We start from the raw sequence: 21,403 nt of genomic DNA, 5'->3' as shown, positions 1-21,403 counted from the left end.
TATACGGATAAAAATTTTATATGGATAAGTTTAAATACTATAAACAGATGTTTTAACTTAATTCAATTATTAGAAAAAATTTATTCAACTTTTAGATTAACTTTAGGTTAACTTTTAGATATTCTACCCTATGCTTTGTGTCCATGTAAATCACATGCACACAAAGCACTCCAAATCAAACTTGCAGATCAAATTGTGATCTATCAAATTATTTAGCAGATTTCTTACAAGAATTCTGGTAATTTTATAATCCGATCTGCAGTCGGTACAATATAGAAAACCTGCTCAGCCAAATCGTTCTGCTCTGCTGATTGTACCTACCCGTAATATTATGCGAACTTTCAGTAATCAGATAGACAATTCTAATTATTTATTTATTTACGCTAAAGTATTATACTTTACAATAATATTTCAAGTTATTTACTTATTGCTAAATAAGAAAATTATTCTTTCATCAATTGTATTTTTATTTTGTTAAACTTTAAAAAACATAAAGTGCTCTTATTTTAAAAATCAAAAATGATGAAAGCTAGAAATAATTTCTTAAATAAACACTGAACATCCTGATGTATTTAAATATCAACACAAAATGCAATTTCATTTGATTATAGACATAGATTATAGATTTGATTATATATATATATATGTATATATATATATATATATATATATATATATATATATATATATATATATATATATATATGTATATATATATATATATATATATATATATATATATATATATATATATATATATATATATATATATATATAAATATATATATATATAAATATATATATATATATATATATATATATATATATATATATATATATATATATATATATATATATATATATATATATATATATATATATATATATATGAATGTATATATATACACAAATATATTTTCTGTAGTTTTTTCATTTAGGATTTCTCGTTTGTTTAACAAAGCATTATTGTGACCTTTTATAATTCTTTCTATATGTTTTGTGCAACTGTAGCTAACTCTAATTGTATTTCAATGAAAAATTTTATGTAATTTATTAGAGAGCAAGAAATGCTTATTGACTAATTTTAAAAACACTTTTCCTATGTTAGTAGTAACATTTTTGCTATATATGGGGGTTGAAACAAATTACATTTCTAGTTCTATTTCGCTTTTTTGTATTCTTTTTTTCAGGGTCAAATTTTAGTTGAAAATTTGCAAACCCACATTTTTTAAGAGCATCTTCAAACATTTATTTAAAGGAATTTAATACATTTTCATTAGAGGAGTTTTGGTTTAGCCTGTTATTAATTGAAATTGGGATTTGTTTTAGAATTTGGGGTGGGTGATTTGAGTTAATATTAATATACAATAATTCATCAGGAATTAAAAGATAAAAATATTGATGATTTTATACTGAATTAGTCCATCCTTAAAACAGCATCTGCATATAACAATATTTAAAAAAAATGCATACTATGTCTATAAGAAAAATTCGAAATTATTACACATGCAAACCAAGAATATTTATTAAACAAAAAATCAGAATTGATTTCTAAATGTAGGCACAAAAATAAGTTTCTCCTAAAAAAATATAAAAATAAGTGAACTCAAATTAGTTATATTAAATCCCCCCTTTTAATTTTTTTTTTTAAAAAGCAGAAGTAATCAATTCTAAAAAATTCTTTTTATAACAGTGTCAGCATATTCCACAAAAGTGTGAAAATTTACAGTAGTTAAGACATTTGCGGCTTCCTGTAATTTAAATTGAAGTTTTATAAATTTGATTATTTATTTCTGATGAGTCTTCATTGATGAAACACAGTGTTAAATAAAAAATATTTTTGTTAAGTGATTTTCTAATACTTTATAATTGCTTTGTTTTTTAAGAACATTGAGCACTTTATTTTGAAGAATATATTTTAAAATTGTTTATATATATATATATATATATATATATATATATATATATATATATATATATATATATATATATATATATATATATAAATATATACAGTACTGCGAATAAGTTTTAGACCACTTACATTTTTCAATAAAATCCTGGAGAATTCTTCTCTAATATTTAAGTTTGTAGTTCTAAATTATAAACTTAAAACACATGTATTTCACACAAAGTATGGAACAATTACAAACTTTTTAATGTCAAACTTCATGAAAAAAACTCTTAATATTTACTATGTCCTCTTTTTGCCTCAATCACAGCCAATATTTGCCGGGGAATAGATTCATACAAGTAAGTTATAAAATCCTAGGGTATGTTGTGCCATTCTCTTTAAAGTACTTCAAAACATTTTTCAGCATTTAGGGGAGCATGTTCCATCTTCTTTCTATCCAGGTAATCCCAAATATGCTCAATTATATTCAAAACTGGACTCTGGGGAGGCCAGGTGATCAATTCCAGTACTCCTTCCTCTGCCATTTCATTTAAATAATTTTTAGCCACTCGGGAACAATGTTTTGGGTCATTGTCCTGCTGCAGAATAAAATTATGACCTATTAGTCTCATTCCGAACGATACAGCATGGTGCCTTAGGATATCCACATAATGTTCCCCAGTGAGTCACCCCCCCCCCTATTTTGATCAAATCACCTACTCCAGATGAAGATAAACAGCCCCAAACTTGTAAAGAACCTCCTCTGTGTTTAATAGTAGCTTTTAAACACTCGGGCTGATAGGCTTCTTGAATTTTTCAAACATATTGGCGTCCTTTCGTTCCAAAAATTTCAAATTTGGATTTATATGTTTTGCATATTTAAGTCGTATGTCTTTTGCCAGCTCGGTTGATGCTTCTTTTGTATTTCTTAAAGATAGGGTTTTTAAATATTTATTGTCACCTTTTGTTAGCTTAGGAGGTCTACCGCTTTTCTTTCTATCTTTAAGGAAGCCAGTTTCTCTGATTTCTGTAACAGCATTCGAATATCCTGTTTTGGATGTAGTTGTTATGACATGTCGTTTTAATAAATAAACAAACAAATCCCTCATGATTCCTTTTTCAATTTTGTTTATTTATTCAAAATAATGTACTCTTTCAACTTTTCTTATATATTATTAAACTTAAGTATGCTTTAAAAAAATTACATAGGAAAAAAATTGTAAGTTCGTCTAATTATGCAAGTGGTCTAAAACTTATTCACAATACTGTGTGTGTGTGTGTTTATATATCTATATATATATATATATATATATATATATATATATATATATATATATATATATATATATAATTTATATATATATATATATCAAATTGTGTATATTAAATGTAATGACTTATCTGTTATTTAAACACAAATTAGTAATTATTATATCCTTTTATGTATGCATATATATATATATATATATATATATATATATATATATATATATATATATATATATATATATATATATATATATATATATATATATATATATATATATATATATATATATATATATATATATATATATATATATATATATATATATATATATATATATAGGTTATTGGTAAAGCTATTGTAGAATGGAAAAAGTCAAATGGAGTCATTATAAACAATGTAAAAGAAAATTGATGTTATTAAAGCGAGAAAATATGAAAAACAACCACAAAAATAAACAGAAAGAAGAAATAAAAGAAAAATTAAAATTATTAAATAATAAGCCTACAAATGCAGAAGTTAAGAGTTCAATAATTAGAAGTCTAGTATGTGATAAATTAATTACTTATAATGAAAAAATGCATAAAGATGATTTTTCTGATTCTTATCATAGTTCACATACCTCCCCAATTTTAAATCATCAAGAACTCAAACATAATAATTTAAAAAAATGCCCTGAACAAAAATCTTTAAATAATAATAAATCACATGTTCATCAAAATTTAATTCAAAGCAAACAAGTGTTTTCATGTCCTGAAAATGTTATACCAAATACACAAGGCACTGGTGTTATTGCAGAAGTAACAAGTACAAATAATACTCATGAAATAAGGTTCTAATTTATTTTTTCTAAATTTTATTTTGTGTTATATAATTTGCATCTTAAAGATTTATTGGAGGACATATTAATATTGGATATATGTGTATATATATATATATATATATATATATATATATATATATATATATATATATATATATATATATATATATACACACAGGCCTTGGCGGGAAGCGAGAGCTTTAGCTCACGCTTCCCGCCACTCGCTTCTCGCCCACACTCCCCTTAAACACTTTATGGGAGCAACTTACAGCTCTCGCAAAAGTATTTTTTTTTTTCTCAAAAGATTAATTATTATTGTAACTAAAATGAAAAGCGCAAAGTCAAAAAAATTTAATTCATTGGATAATAAACAGGCACGGTTTTTGCAAAGTTAAAAAATTTTACGTGTAAAGAATTTTTTCACAGCGCAATAAATAACTCTTGTTATGTGTATATTATTGTAACTTAACGTTACAAACATATGCTAGTAACAAGTATAAAACTAAATTTTGTATTTAATAAGCAATTTTTATATATATAAACAGATAGTTTGTGCAAAAACTAAAAGTTCTTGTAAAAAGCAGTTTAAAAGAGCAGCTCGCATGGCTCGCCATGTTGGTTTTGGGAGAGCTTTTCTCTCACACTCATTTACTCCTGCTGAGGCCTATATATATATATATATATATATATATATATATATATATATATATATATATATATATATATATATATATTATATACACTGAGGCATATTCGTTTAGACGCATCAACTTTTTTCTCTTTATCTTAATTTTTTTCTATGTATTGTCAACTGATATACATGCAAGTTATTATCAAAATAATTGTTGTGTTGTGGGCTAATAAAAACCACAAAAAAATTTTTTCTATGTGTCTTTATTAACATGAGAGTATGTTTGATATACAAAATCACATTTTTTAATTGGAATATATCTATAGACGCAATCAGAATAATAACGGTAATTATTGATTTTTAATCACTATTACACAAACAAATTTATAAATTTTAGTGTTATTTGATCTTTTGCTCTGCCAGTATCATTTTTATTGCATTTTACAAAATGCCTAAAGGAAAGTATATGACAGATGCTGAAAAAATACAAATTAATTTATATCGTGGCTCAGAAATCTCACTAGCACTTTCTATACGAGAAATAGCAAGAAAAATTGGAAGATCTGACCATGTTGTACGAAACTACAATGCAAAAGGTGACAATTACTGTGTAAAAAAAGCAACAAACGGCAACAAAGTATTAACAAATCGGCAAATTAATCGAATTCGCTTCGAAGCAACCAAAAATAAATTGAATGCAACACAAATAAAGGATAAATTATTATTGTCTGTCACCAATAAACATGTTGCACATATTCTACGTACAACACTAAACGTAAAGTGGAAGAAACCACACCAAAAACCAATGTTTAAAAAACACCATAAAATTGCTAGATTACAGTTTGCTAAAAACTATATGCATTGGAGTCATGAGTGGCAAAACGTAATATTTTCAGATGAAAAAAAGTTCAATTTAGATGGTCCGGACTCTTACAGTTGTTATTGGCATAATCTAAAAGGAATAAATGACCCACAAACAAAACGAAATTATGGAGAAGGAAGTTTAATGGTTTGCGGCGGATTTTCTTATTCAGAAAAATTGACTCTGTGTTGTGGTTTACCTAAAATGAACTCGATAAAGTATACAGAAATGTTGGATGATGTTCTCATAACTTATATGGATGAAAACATGGACGATAATGCCATATTTCAGCACGATAATGCTGCAATTCACACATCTAGGCATTCTATGAAATGGTTTAAAGACCACAACATCCCCGTTCTCAAATGGCCAGCTTGTAGCCCGGACTTAAATCCAATCGAGAACGTGTGGGGAATGCTATCAAGAAAAGTTTATGACGCTAAAGCAGCCGGACACCAATTTAAAACTGTTACTGAGTTAAAGTGTAAAATCCTTGAAGAATGGTCCGAGTTGGATCAAGCAACACTTCAACGACTAGTGGAGTCAATGAAAGGCAGAATCTTTGAGGTGATCCAGTGTAATGGAGGACATACGCATTACTAATTTCCATCTTTTAATGTCAAAAATATGACTGCGTCTATAGATATATTCCAATTAAAAAATGTACTTTTGTATATCAAACATACTCTCATGTTAATAAAGATACATAGAAAAAATTTTTTTGTGATTTTTATTAGCCCACAACACAACAATTATTTTGATAATAACTTGCATGCATATCAGTTGACAATTCATAGAAAAAAATTAAGACAAAGAGAAAAAAATTGATGCGTCTAAACGAATATGCCTCAGTGTGTATATATATATATATATATATATATATATATATATATATATATATATATATATATATATATATATATATATATATATATATATATATATAGGCCTGGGTGGAAAGCGAGAGCTTTAGCTCGTGCTTACACTTTTCTAAAGTGGTTTAGGTAAGCAATGTAAGGTTCTCACAAAAGTATAATTTTATAATAAAGTATTATTATAGAATATAATTTTTGCAAAAATATAATTTTGTCATATAAACCAATTTCTTTTATTCACATCAAATAAAGAAGACAAAGTTTGAGTTTCAGATTTACTTTTGCTTACAAAATGTGATTGTAAATTTTTTTTTGCATAGCAGTCAATGATTTTATTTGTAGTACTTGAAATTATTTTAACTATGCAAAGGGCTAGCAACTTGTCAACTTTATAATATAATTTATTTTATACTACAGTTATATTATATTCACACATATGTACTTAGTATTATATATGTGAATATAGAATTTACATAATTATAGATAAAAGTTGTAATAGAATTAGTAAAAATAAAATTTTCTATTCCTTCTAAACACAGATATGTAGTGCAGAGAAATTTTTCATCCTAAAATCCTTGGTGTGAAATATTGTGTAATATCACTATAACATTAATGACAATATTGTCAAGTTCGCAGAGTTGTTTATAACAGAAAAGCATTATCATTGTAGCTAAAAAATGCAAAAGTTGTTTTTGAAATAAACCAATAATTGTGTAATAAACTGCAATGTTTTTTTAAAGGAATGTTTATTGCAAAAAAAATAAAAAATCAGTTTTTTATAAAAATGCCATTAAAAATAAATAATCCTGTCATAGTTCTGTCTTTTTCTTAGTCAATGCTGTCTTCCGATTAAAGCTATTATTTAAAATTCAGTTTATAATATTAAATATTTTTACTTTTTAAATACACTACCTTTCATAATTATTTGAATTGTCATACTTTTCGCTATAAGATTTCAAAGTTTTACTACTGGAAGAGAAACTGAAAAGAAAGTCTACCTGAATTATATGTTATCTTCCTATTTATTAGGTTTACAAAAAAGTTAATATAAAGTCCTATTAGATAAATTTATAATTTACTTGCCTTTTAATCACCCTTAGCAACAATAACCGTCATATATATTCTTGGCATTCTACTTAACGACTTATCCAATTCAATTTTAAGAATTTTAAGTCAATTTTATGCCACTAACTAATAAGTTTTTTCACATTTTATGCATCATTAGGCATTTGTTTTTGACATTACTTTTAATTCCTCCAAAAAAAATCTGATAAGAGAGAGATTTTGTAATTTGACACGTCGGTCCACGTTTACAGTCATTGATGGTCCATTTTTTATGTAGTTTTGCCTACTTAAGCATTTTTATTATTCTTATAATTTTTATCAAAGCATTTTAATCAAAATACTTTTAAATTATCTAATAGTGCAAAATAAACATAGAAAATAGTTCAATAAAAAACCACATTTTTTAATAAAATAATGTCATTTGAATAATTATGAACAGTACATTTGAAAATAAAAAACATTCTTTTTAAATGTTGTTACTGCTTTTTTTTTTTTTTTGCTCAAATATATATATATACAACCCTCGGAATGCCGACCTCAATTTTCCTAATATATATATATATATATATATATATATATATATATATATATATATATATATATATATATATATATATATATATATATATATATATATATATATATATATGTATATATATATATATATATATATATATATATAAATATATATTTAAATATATGTATATATATAATATAAAATTATTATATATAATATAAATATATATATACATATATATATATATATATATATATATATATGTATATATATATATATATATATGATATATATATATATATATATATATATATATATATATATATATGTATATATATATATATATATATATATGTATATATATATATATATATATGTATATATATATATATATATATTTAAATATATGTATATATATAATATAAAATTAATATCCACTAAATTAATGTATTTTTATATTATGTAATGAATTATCGGAATTAGGGTGGGCAATCGGCAATGCTGACCTAACTGCCAACCTGAAAGTGTTTAAGGTTGACGAAATTTCGCTGAACTTGTTTCTATGTTTTATGGTAACCCCTTTGTGTCAAATTTTTTTATGTCGTCCTCCAACAGTTTGAGGTATTTTCCTATTTCCGAGGGTTGAATTATATATTGTCTCAACTTGAGCAAAATAAAAAAATATAATGCACTATGAAATGTTCTGCTAAAAAAAGTTGTAATTATATATAAACACTTTTATTGTCTAATCTTTAAGTTGTAATAATTCTTAAACTTTTGCATTCTATTACAATAATAAAATATAAAATATGGCTCTCCATGTTTGTTTTAGGAGAGCTTTTCTTCATTCTTGCATTCATTTACTCTTGCCGAGACCTCTCTATATATAAATGTGTGTGTGTGTGTTTAAATTAAGTTATTTTCTAAAATGTATTTACCATTCATTTTTTTAGATGTGATTTCTCTTTAAAAAGTCAACAAATTAAGGTAAGGCTGAAATTTATAAACTTAATTTGTGTTTTATGTATTACCCTGTGATATAAATTTTGAAATCTTTTAATTTTGTCTACAGAAAATAATTTAATTTGAATGCTCAAATTAAGTGAAATTTTGACTTTATAGTGTGACAATAAAAACACCTGTAGAATGAGAACCACTACATTTAATTTGATAAAAATTGGTGCAAATGTAGCATAAATATATGTAGCATAAATAAAGCATATGGCCCCACCAAACTCTAGATAAAATTTCAGTTTTTAGGCAGCTTAGTTTACTTTTTGTTAGTTTTTTGCTACTTAGACTTCAAAATGTTACCAATTACTATTACTATTTGATCACTATTTTCAAAATAAAGGTTACATAAGTGTTCTACTATGTAATATCAGCAGTATTTATTTTAAAATTTTTTTATTGCTACATGTACCATTTTCATTCTTTAGACAAAAATATTGACTTGCTATTTGAAGCGTGGTTTGAATTGGCTTATGCATAGAGCGAGTATCTCAACATTTTCTAAAGTATATACTACTGCCAAAATGCAGAAAAAAGTGCTAAAAAAAATCTGGCAAAAAGATTACCAGTTGGTAAAACAAAAGAGTTTCTGATTAAAAAACTTTTATTGGCACTTGAAACCTTATTAAATACATTGACTTTCAAAATGAAATGAAAAAATAACTATATAAAGTTTTTTACATTATATCACCATCAAATAGCATCTGATGAAATTGTAAGACACAGTCTTTGATTTTCTCCACAAGAAATTTGTTCAAAATAGCTTAATAAACTATTTTAGTCAAGTAATTTTTAATATGTTTGCATGCAATATTAAAATTCATAATTACTAACAGCAGTTAAGGTTTAAAATGGTTCATTATAAACCATAAGCTATGATTTTCTGCTGCCTAATCTCATAAATCACATTATGGTAGCGTTTCTTTAAAAATCCTTACTGTTTAGATCAGTTATGTAGCATAACAATCTTTCTTTGTACTCTGGATGAATATTGTTTCGTTTATACCTTGACCAATGTTTATAAAAGTCTTGATGAACAGTTTCAACAGTTTGTTTATAATAGGGCCCAAAGGCGGATCCTTTGCAACTGATGAAATCTTTGATGTGGTAGAAGACAGTGTAAGTTTTAGGTGTTACGCTTGTACCAGTTATCATTAAGTAACACATTTTGAAATTTTCAATTATTTCATCAAACCTGGCTGAAGGATAAAGCAAACTTTTACAACTAAATTGAAACTTTTGAATGCTTCAATTATGTGAAGAATGTTGGGAATCAAGTTTGTATCAGGAAGTTGATGGAGCACATCCACATTTTTAAGAAGCTTCCTGCATTCATTTCCCTTGAACTGGCTCCCATGATACCTGGGTGTTAGCCAGGAATATAATATTTACTGCTTTTTTGCAATATTGGAAACTATTATTGAAAATAAATATTTCCAATATCTTTAAAAAAACAAAAAATGGTCATTGAATTTTGAAAATTTTAAACCCATTGCGAATTCCACAGTATACGCGGTGCCATTGGGCTGGCTAAAACTCTGGAAACGGGCTCAGTTGATTGTGGAGGGCAGCTGGCCACTTAACAGCTTCTAACTAAGCAATTTTAAGTATCTTGAAAAGGTGATTGACAACTCCTATAAGGAGATGCACTTCCATCTGTGAGATTATTTCTAAAATCAAAACATTGTCAGACCCACTGATGATTGGCTTTTGTATGACATTGCCAAACAACTTTGCACGAGCAAAAACCCTGCCAGATTACTGAAAAGTCTCAAGGCTAGATTTGATTGAGCCCAGTGTTTACAAGTTTCTATATTTGACATCACATCATGTACAAGGGTGGATACTTGAATGGGTTTGAAGACCACAAATTATATATCCAACTCTCATATCACAAGTCAAAATTAGTTTAACTCCATTTGCATTAATCAGTGATCAGATTTGTTCAATGTTGGAGTGAGTTACTGGCAAATCTTGTGATATCGCAAGAAGAATTTGTCTCTTACTTCCAGTGTCTTTGCCAGTCCTTTGAGTAAGAGATTGTTTTTTAGGTGGTGAGCTGGTATCAACCTTTAACACAGTATCAACCTTTAACACAGTATCAACAATGCTTAGACAAAACTTGAGAAAACCTTTAATAACATTAATTCTGAGCTTAACAAAATGTCTACCAGAAATTTTGCGACTTGATAAATCATTACAGTGAGCAACAACTCGAACTGTACCAGAATTTCCTTTTCTATCAGTAATTTTTAAGTCACTGCAGGTGAAGAAATCACTCAAGTATTGACCTGCTCTTAAAAAATTCTTATAAAAATTTGGCTCTACCATCTTGCTGTTTGATGTTTGGTTTACAGTTCTGATCAATGCCTTTAATCCGTTGTTTGATAGTCCCGTATTTAGTTGTACATTTACAAGAGCTAGAGTGGTTAATTTTGGAGCGCTTGATTGTGGTTGGGCACTACTTTGACCTGAAACCAAAACATACGTATTTTATCTTTATATTAAAATTTGTTTAGAAAGTTTAAAACTTTCAAGTTATTTGTTTTTAATGTGATTAAAAGCTTATTAAAAATATACTTCCTGAAACCTATCTTTTCTCTTTTTTAAAAAATGTTCTTTGAACATATATGTAAAAATTATTTAAGTATAAATATGTACCTGGGGCAATTATAAATGGAGGCCCAATTTTGTGGTTCTCATTCTGCAAGTGTTTTTATTGTCGCACTTTGAAGTCAAAATTTTAATTTGAACATTCAAGTTAAATTATTTTCTGCGGACAAAATTAAAAGATTTCAAAATTTGCATCACAGGGTACCTTGATGGGTAGCTATCAACCCATATAAGTGACGTTCTTGGATCAGGTAGGTTGGCATTATCAGGATCCGTGCTAACCATGAACACTGCTGAATTGTCATATAACAATGCAGTTTCATGATGGCAATTTGATCTATTCTGGTTACTGAATGATCTCTTTATTTTGCTTTATTTATAGGTAACATTTTTCAACAAAATTATTCAGTAAAAGGAGATGCTAGATAAAAGATGATAAAAAATTTTCTGTGATCTCAGAATTGCCTTTTATACAACTGAATGTAAATCTTCCTCACATCTTACAGAATGTGAATCTTCACATCTTTATCTTTTAATGATCTTTTAATTGATCATCTTTTTAATGAAAACATTTAACTAAAGTTAGTTATAAAGTGTTTAAAATTTTATTCAACTATTGTTATCAGTTTTAAAATGTTTATTTAAATGATTAAAACAAATTTAAAAAAAATTCAATATAAAGTTTTTGTTAACTTTTTAAGGAAACATATTCTCTTAAAAAGTTGATTGACCTTAAAGTTGCATTAATATGCAAGAAAAGAAAAGAAAAAATTTGAAAATAAAACTTAAAATTTAAGCAAAAAACCAAGATAAACAGTATAAAATTCTTTTTAAGAAACTTTTAGTTAATGTAACAAGTTGTGGTGCTCTGTTAAGTAAACTGTAGTGCTCATTGACAAAATCATTATTAAGGTGTCCGGTTGTAAAGATGCTTTAAGGACTTCTTGGTGCACATCAATAACAAGGGATAAAAAAGCAACTGAAACCTAGAGATAATTGATTGTGGCTTTCCTATTTGAAGCTCTGGATAATAACATCAGGTTTTTCTTTTTATGTTTTGTTATTACGAAAAATGATTTCATGCATATATTCTTAATGATATAGGTGTACTTGCTATTTAGTGTTAGTTGATGTGCAACTTGGTATGTAGTGTTAGTTTATTATGGTACTTTTTATGTGCTGTTAATTGATGTGCAATGCTAATTATTTTGTAGTGTTAGTTAGTTTACTATGGTACTTGTTATGTAGCGTTAGTTGATATTTAATAATGCTTGTTGAATTGTAATTTTTTTGGATTCAAGTGTTTGGCATTAAAGAGACATTTTCTAAACAATTCAATAGCAGACCCCCCAAAAAATTTTCTTTATAAGCAATTTTCATTAATTAATGTAATTAATTTTATTAATTACATTAATTAAAAGAGTAGGATCTTTTTATTTATTCATGGACTTTTACCCATGGATTTTTATTTATTCATGGATATTTTTAGCACATCATGTAAATGAGGTGACTATTATTTCAAGTTTTTTGATTGATCCTCTAATAATTCAAAGTTTATAATTAATTAACAAACTCAATGTTTTAACAAACATTGAGTTTGTTAAGCAAACCTCTTGAACTTTTTTTTTCTCAGAGCTTTGTTTACCTTGTTACAAAATACGCAATGAAACTGATTGTTCTTTTTTTGGAGGAATTGATGAATTTTTCATAAAGGAGTTTTTTTGGTTGGAACATAAAGTTGGAAAGTATAGTTCAAAAGAATTAACCTAGAATCCGAAACTTGTTGGTTGTTTGCACATATAGAGACATTATTCTTATTGCCACTGTTGAGTACTGGATACTTAGCACTTTTTTTTTGGCAATTCTCATCCGATATTTATATTAAAATATCTGGTCACTACTTAAATCGCATAAAATGTTATTTTTACAATGTCAATAGTTGGAGACCTAGTAACTAAATCAAGCTCAATATTGATATTAGTAATTTTTCATACTTGTTCTGCAAAATAATGTACTGAAATAGTTCATCTTTTTTGAACAAATATTTAAAGGGAAGTTCATTCTGATGAAGATTATAGTGTGCAGTGTAAAGTTTTTGTATATGTTTTTTCTTGAACACCTCCTTCCTGTTTTAGAACCTATATTTGTTGAAGTTGAAGTCTACTAGAAAACTAGACAACAAACTTTTGTTGAAGTATTGTCTATTAGAACCACTTTTCGAGTGTTTAAAGAATCATACTCTTTAAAAACTTCAAACAAAGAGTTTGTTTTGAAACTCAAAAAGTTTTACCTGATAACATTTTAATCAACTCTTTTTGGATTTTGGACTTATCCAAAACTAAAATTGACTAATTGTTGGATCCTGATAGATCAAATGTGCACCTCTAATGGAACGGATAGATCAAATGTGCAGCTCTAATGGAACTGATAGACCACTGAAAACTGTTTCTAATCAGGTCAATAGCAAATTTTGGAAATTTCCAAGAATTGTAAATTCCTGAAGGTTTTCTTTCTAGTTTCCATATATAAAAAAAATTTATTAAGTTAATTATAAAAGGTTTTTATATATTATATGTAAAAAGTTTACAAAATTCAACTAATTAACACAATTTAATATGTTTCATAAAAATCTAAACTTGAGTTTCTATATTTTAAATTACCAGTAGTTTAAGCATTATTTTAAAGTATATTCTTGTTATTTACATCTAACAGTAATATTTGTTATGTTATTGATACATAATATTTACATCTAACAGTAATATTTGTTATGTTATTGATACATAATATTTACATCTAACAGTAATATTTGTTATGTTATTGATACATAATATTTACATCTAACAGTAATATTTGTTATGTTATTGATACATAATATTTACATCTAACTGTAATACTAGCTATGTTGTTGATACATAATATCAAAGAACAGTTAATCAGTTTATATGTTTATTACCTCACTAGAGTTGAAAGATTTTAAACCAGATTCTGATAATGCTATTTTCGGTACATGTTTCTTGTTGTAGTGATTATTCTAAATATTTACATTCAATTTTAGTTTTCTTCGAAAATTTGTTTCTAGACCATTCACGATTGACTGAGCTAAATTGAGTTTTCATTTTACATTTATTTTGGTTTATCAGTCTTGATATATTTAGAAGTACTCCAACTTTTTTCTATACACAATAAGTGAACATTAAAGGTAACTAAGATTAACTTTTTTCAATCTGATGATTTTTTTTTTCTGCTATAACTTTTACAATTATGGTGAAACATAGTAACTATTAATCAGAAAATAAAAATCTTTAATAATCTGTCTGTGTGTGGGTGGTTCTAAATTCACAAGAGAGTTAGGGCTTCCACCAAATTTGTTTTTTGTGGTATAAGGTGTTTTAAAAACATTATTCTCAGAACAAACATTCGATGCTTGTTTGAAAATATTCTCTTTAGTCCTTCAAAATTTTATCTATTGCTATACAATGGAATTCTTTTGTATAGAAATCTTAAATTTATCAATATTTAAAATTATTTTAGCTTAAACTTCGTTAGAATAAAACAGATTTGGATGAACCCTATCTTTTTTCTCTTAGTAAACAAATTATGTATTATCAAACTTCTAATTTCAAAATTGACCTGCTCTAATATTTAATGTTACTTGATATGCAGTGTTTGTTGATGTGCAATCATACTTTAAATGTTGTGTTAGTTGATGTCCATTTAAGCTATAAAAAAAAACGATGTTCAACCTCTCCCTAGCTCTAATAATATTTTCTTTAAAACAAAATTATTTTTAAAAGTAAATAAGTATAAGCGTTTTTCAAGAACAAATCAGAAGTTTTTGAAAATTAAAAAAAAAAAATTTTTAGGAACAAATCTAAAGTTTTAAAATAATTAGCAAAAGTACAACCTTTAATGTTAGTAGCAACCATTTTTGATGTTTAATGTAAAAGTAATGTAAAATCATTTTTTTCTTTTTCTTCTAATTATTTCTATATTTATTAGGAGTTGTATAAGGAGGATAATAAATGATCTTGATTTAAATTGTTTTTGAAAGATAGTAATTTAGGTACTTCTGAACTAGTTTAAGTTTGTCCAATACAAAAAAAATAACATACATAACCTGCGTTTATCTTTGAATAATAAAATTCCATTGAAAAATAAAATAATAAAATTAAAAAAAAAAAAATCTTTATATAAAAAAAAGTTATAAGTGGGAAAAAGTTAATTTTGGTGGTTGTTATGGCTCACAGTGATAATCTATTACTTATTGTAATTGAAAAGATGTAAAGTGATAGCTAATCATTTTATTAGTTTGTATTGATTGCTAGATGGTATGTGTTTTTATTGGTAATTAGTTGTAATGTAGTAGTTATAGAAGTAGTTGCTGGTAGTGGATTAGGTATTAGTAGTTCATATGTTATAATGTTTGATATTCTGTTGTATTTTATATGGAGTTGATGTGTTATGATGGTTGATATAAAAAGTGCTATAAAAAAGTGTTATTAGTTCTAACTTCAATAGAGATGTTTCATTTTTTTTTAAATACAGCTTATGAAGTTATTGTTCATAAATGTAGGTAGTGGGTAGTGTGTAGTAATAATGCAGTAGTGGTGTAATGGTAGAGCGCTTACTTTATATCCTTGGTACTACCAAGCTCAACTTGTTTCTGCACGCAGCGGCCTTGTTTCTCAAGGTTTGTGTTTCGGAGTTATAAAGTTGAGAGAAGGTTTGGTACCACAATTAAAAGTAGCCTCCTTAACTATAGTAGCCTTCTTGGCCTTGGGGAGGTTAACCAACATTAAAAAATATATTGTTATAGAATGTTATCATAAAGTGTTGTTATAGAATGTTATTCCAGCAATATACTTTGTATTATTAAGTCTATATAGTCTTTTATAATGCATATAAAATTTATTCTTCAAAGAATTGTATAGCCATTTATTCCAGACACCTATTAATTTTTTAGTAAATTGTTTTTTTTTGGGGGTCAATATGGTTGACATTAAGTAGTCTAAATTTTTTAATTTTTATGATAAATATTTGTAATATTGTGTATATATATATATATATATATATATATATATATATATATATATATATATATATATATATATATATATATTGTCAGATAATTATTTGTTTTATTAATGCCAGTTGTTAGAATTTATTAATAGTATAAAGTATTGTTAATAATTAGGAATTTACCAATGATGTGAATCATATTTTAGCTGTTGTAAAGTTGTTAATAAAGTAAGTTATTTTTTTGTATTATTTAATTTTTACCATTTTTAGTAAAAAAGTTCTTTATTAAACGTTGTAATTACTTGTATAACAAAGTTGACAAATTAAATTCTATTAAAGGCAAAATAAGCCCTTCTGGATTGTTTGCCAATTACTCAATGTGTTCATCGATATTGAGACCTTGTGCAACCTGATTTTAATGGCTATCATTCCAAACCCATTAAGCCTTTCCTGTGAAATTAAGGTACCTGAAATTTACTTCCCAATAAATCATAAACTTCACAAAATATTTAACAAAATTTCAATCAAAATTACTTATAGCTATATGCGAATTTTTAAAGTTCATAATTAGTTCACATGACCACAAGATTTTACACAGATTTTACAAATTTGAAAACAAAAACCAGCACTTGTGGTACAAAAATCGCTTGCCCATTAAACAATGTTTGTTAAGTAATATTATTTTTAATGCTGTGTTTACTGACTATTCAGTCCTTAAAGAAGAAGTTCTATATTATTGAAAAACCATTTTAAATTAAGAAAAAAAGAATTAACAAATCATATAAAATCTTTGAATGTGGTATAGAAATGATACCGAGCTTTCTAAGTAGATTTGAAATTTAAAAGAAAAGTCCATAAAACATATATAAAACGAAAAATTATAAAACACTTTACAACTGAATTATAACACTTTACTGAATTATAAAACTTTACAACTGAAAAACTAAAATTTGCAACTTCTGTCTTCTTAAAAATGGTGAAGTTTTATATTATAATGGAAAAATATACTTAATAAAAAAGACGAGATTTTATCTATCTGTTGACAAATTCTAACAAATTTTTTTTTTGATTTGTCTAAATGATTGCTTCTCTTTTTATTACATAATATAACATAAATTGCTAGTTTAGATGAGCATTCTGACATCACACTGAAATAGCTTGCTGCCGGGGGCTTCAGTACATACATCTACTGACAAACAGCCTGACTCGCAGTGGAGTGCTGCTACATTGAGGGTTTGGCATGGGGCAGCAATCTTTTCTTTAATTTTTTTTCGTTTTTTTTTTAAACACAGTATCCTATAAAGATAAGCAAAAATAGTGAGCAAATGCTCATCTAAACAAGCTATAGAAGATATATATATATATATATATATATATATATATATATATATATATATATATATATATATATATATATATATATATATATATTATATATATATATATATATATATATACATATACATGTAGTAAAGGCGTTAAATATACAGTTTGTGGTCAAAAAAAGTTCGTAGCTTGTCTATGGTTTTTAAACTGACAAAATTAAAGTTAGATTATAACAAAATGCATTAATTTAATTGAGGAAACTAATTAAATTTAATATTTTTTTAAAAAACCACAAAAACCCAAGTTAAAAGGCTAGAATGTTTTTATTTTATTTTTTAAAAATAAAAACATTCCGAATGTTTTTATTTTTATTTTTTTACTGTAAAACATGCATGGAGTGTTGCTACATCGACTATCTTATAGCCTGCTATTACAAGGAAGTGCTGCTACATGACTGAAGGTTTGGTTAGGGCAGGCAATCTATCAAATAGTAAAAAAACTTTTTTTAAAAAAACGAAAAAACTTTTTCAGTCTTCAAAATATTTTTTTTTTTTAATATTTATTTATATACACTACCGTTCATAATTATTCGAATGGCATTAACTTTTTTTTAAAAATGGAATATTCAATAATATATATTCAATATGGTAATTCTGTTCTGTGAGAGTGTCTTTATTAAACACCTGACTCCAAAGTGAAAAGATTCATGCTGAAAATTATTATTTATTCTCAGAACAAACAATGCCAAATATGAACGAACTCTAATGATTGAATCAAAACCTGGTTTTCTGTTTCAGTAATAAATATATCTATTCCATTAAATTTATAGTTTCCTATGTTTACTTTCAGATCATTAAAAGATTTTATAACATCTTTTAAATTAAAACCATACAACTCGTCAGATTGAACATTTCTAGTTTCTGGATGCGATCCTAAATTTTTCTTGGGGCAACCAGATGGTTTAGATATTAAACTTGGTTTTACACGCTTAAACACAGATGGAGGATCACGAAGTCTTTCTTTGCCATAATCTTTTGTTGAAACGTACCCAACAGGCCAGTGCCTTTCACAAATGAGTTTCTTTCTTATCTGTTATGTTGTCTCTTTGGATATCAGCTGATCACTTTTTTCTTTATTATTGGTGTTCATGGAAGACGAAAAGTTTTTTCTTTAGAACTTTTATCATAATTTCATTTTATCAATTATTGATACAGCTTTTACGACCCATATTTATTATAGTTAAGTTAATTAAAAATTAAAAATTTTATTAAATAATTTAGCAAGAACTTCGACTATGCGAATAGACCTATTATAAAGTACGGCATGTTTTATGTCTATTTATAGAGTGTAATTCTATAAAGCAGCCATGAACCAGTTTCTTTATTAAAAAAATACAAGAAAAAGGTGAAGTAGTTGTTTAAAGTTAAATTTCCATACCCTACCCTTAGTGTATAAGAAAATACCTATATCAAAACAATATCTTGACAGGAATTCATTAATATATGAAAATACTTTAACATAAACGCACATTTGGTTCATGTTTCATTACTTTTTTTTTTTTTCTTATAGTAAAAGACCTAAGCTTGAAAAAGATTTGGTTTTAGCATTTGAAGAGATTCTTCATGACCAAAGCAGAGATTTCATGAATCAAATGCGTGACACTTATGATACGATTTTAAATTAATTTTTTAACAAAAAAATTTTTCAATAATATTTTTGTGTGGAAGTTATTTATTGTAAATTGTAAAAAATTGTTTTATTATTCATGTTTGATAATTTTTATCGTTTATTTTGATAGTCATGCGTAAATGATATATTTTTAAAATATTTATTCAATATATATTATTTCAGAAGGATAGCGAGTTGTGAAAATCTTTAAATATAGAGAGATTTTCAGATCTTTTTTTCTCAACTCTCTGTTTTACTGAGACAGTCACGGATGTTTTTTATAAGCCAAGAGTATTTAAGTATTTTTTTTTGTTGTTGTTATTTTGTTAAATGGTTATATTTCTATTCAAATCATTTCTTTTACAGAACTTTTTGTTTGACAGTTCAGACACTTATTTTAATAAAAGTTTTTAATTATTTAATTAACACAATAATTTTTAATGCAGTTTGTAGTTTTTTTATATTTAAAAAATCAATCTTATTAAAAAACAAACACTTGTGGACTTTGTGGCTTATTGTGTCATTGAGCCAAGCCTTAAGATATGGGTTGACTCATTGTGAAAAAAACTGCAAATTTTCAGTTTGGTGGTACAGCAACAGCTTATAAGTATATTTTTTGAACGCTTATTGATAAATTATATTGTCAAAATCCCCTTGCTTCTGTCAGAAAAGTGCATTTTGCTGACTTTATACAAAGTTAAAATTTTTTTTAACGAAAAAAAAACCTCCATGCTTGAGTTTTTTCAAAAATTTGCTTGCAAGTGTAAGGTCTCAGTTAAACGTTAATAAGCGTTGGCCATCAACTAAAAACTTGCAAATTTTTTTACTGAAAAACGTTATAAAGAAAACCGATCTTGAAAAAAAAATAACTTTGTTAAAAATTATTTATAGGCGATTTTAAAATAACAAACTTTTGATTATTATAAAAATCAAAACATAAGAATATTTTTAATGAATTATTTGAAATTGAAACATTACCTATAATTAATAGACCGACCAGAATCGCAAACTATTCTTCGTCCTTAATCGTTTACATTTTATTCACCGACTTCGCTAAAAAAAAGGGACCAATGAAAACCGATGTTTCTGATCATTTTGCAATTATTTCTCCTAAGCGAAAAATAAGAAAAAACAGGGAAAGCTTCCAATAAAAAAACGGCGATATCAACAGTAACAACTTGGATAATCCTTAAATTAAGGAGGTGCACCTTTTAAATCTAACTTTTTATCTAATTTAGTACCAAGTTTGTTAATAACTTTTTAAAGAAGTTTTAAAGAAATAAAAAACTTTATAAGATAAGACGCGTTGTTCTGTTGTTTGTTTTCGGATAAATTTCATTACAATAAGTTAAATTTTTGCTGTTTTACAAAATCAAATCACTTTATTATTAGTAATTATATATGGATAAATTTATTACTATATATAAATATAATAAAGGATTATCTATATATAAAATGTTTGAGTTGCCGTTTACACAGATTTATGACGATATCATAGTCGACGAAGATAGTGCCACTTAGCTCAATATCAATTAAGAAAATTCGGCAAAAAATAAACTTGGTGAAAAATCGTTTTTCCTCGGCTGCTTATATCGTCCACCCAACTTTAATGATCAGGTTCTTACTCTGGGTATCACTTTGATTATGGCTGTTGGGCAGATACTGCCTAACTGCTCAGCAATTCTACTATATGGCAATTTCAGTTTTAGCCATGCATCTATATCGAAATTAGTAATGGCATATGCCACCGTTATGTGAGAGATAAATGTCAAGGCAAGATCAGGTTCCAAAAGTGCCTTGATAAATGTCATCTAACTCAGCTTGTCACGTAC

General features: G+C 26.1%; 1 protein-coding gene across 2 annotated transcripts; it reads left to right on the top strand.

The window, feature by feature from the left end:
* Nucleotides 1-3,499: 3,499 nt before the first annotated feature.
* Nucleotides 3,500-20,016, top strand: LOC136090535 (uncharacterized). 2 transcript variants are annotated; one of them, XM_065817306.1, is made up of 4 exons: nt 3,500-3,993; nt 8,888-8,921; nt 16,753-16,805; nt 19,473-20,016. In XM_065817306.1, the coding sequence occupies exons 1-4, from the start codon at nt 3,527-3,529 to the stop codon at nt 19,585-19,587; spliced, it is 669 nt and encodes a 222-aa protein (XP_065673378.1). In that variant the 5' UTR covers nt 3,500-3,526; the 3' UTR covers nt 19,588-20,016. The 2 variants fall into 2 exon arrangements, with proteins under 2 accessions (XP_065673378.1, XP_065673379.1); XM_065817307.1 differs by lacking the exons at nt 16,753-16,805; nt 19,473-20,016 and adding an exon at nt 12,471-13,022.
* The last annotated feature ends 1,387 nt before the right edge of the window (nt 20,017-21,403 follow it).

This window comes from Hydra vulgaris, chromosome 14 (genome assembly GCF_038396675.1).
Source record: "Hydra vulgaris chromosome 14, alternate assembly HydraT2T_AEP".
Classification (NCBI taxonomy): domain Eukaryota; kingdom Metazoa; phylum Cnidaria; class Hydrozoa; order Anthoathecata; family Hydridae; genus Hydra; species Hydra vulgaris.
This window is presented reverse-complemented; position numbering and strand designations above follow the sequence as displayed.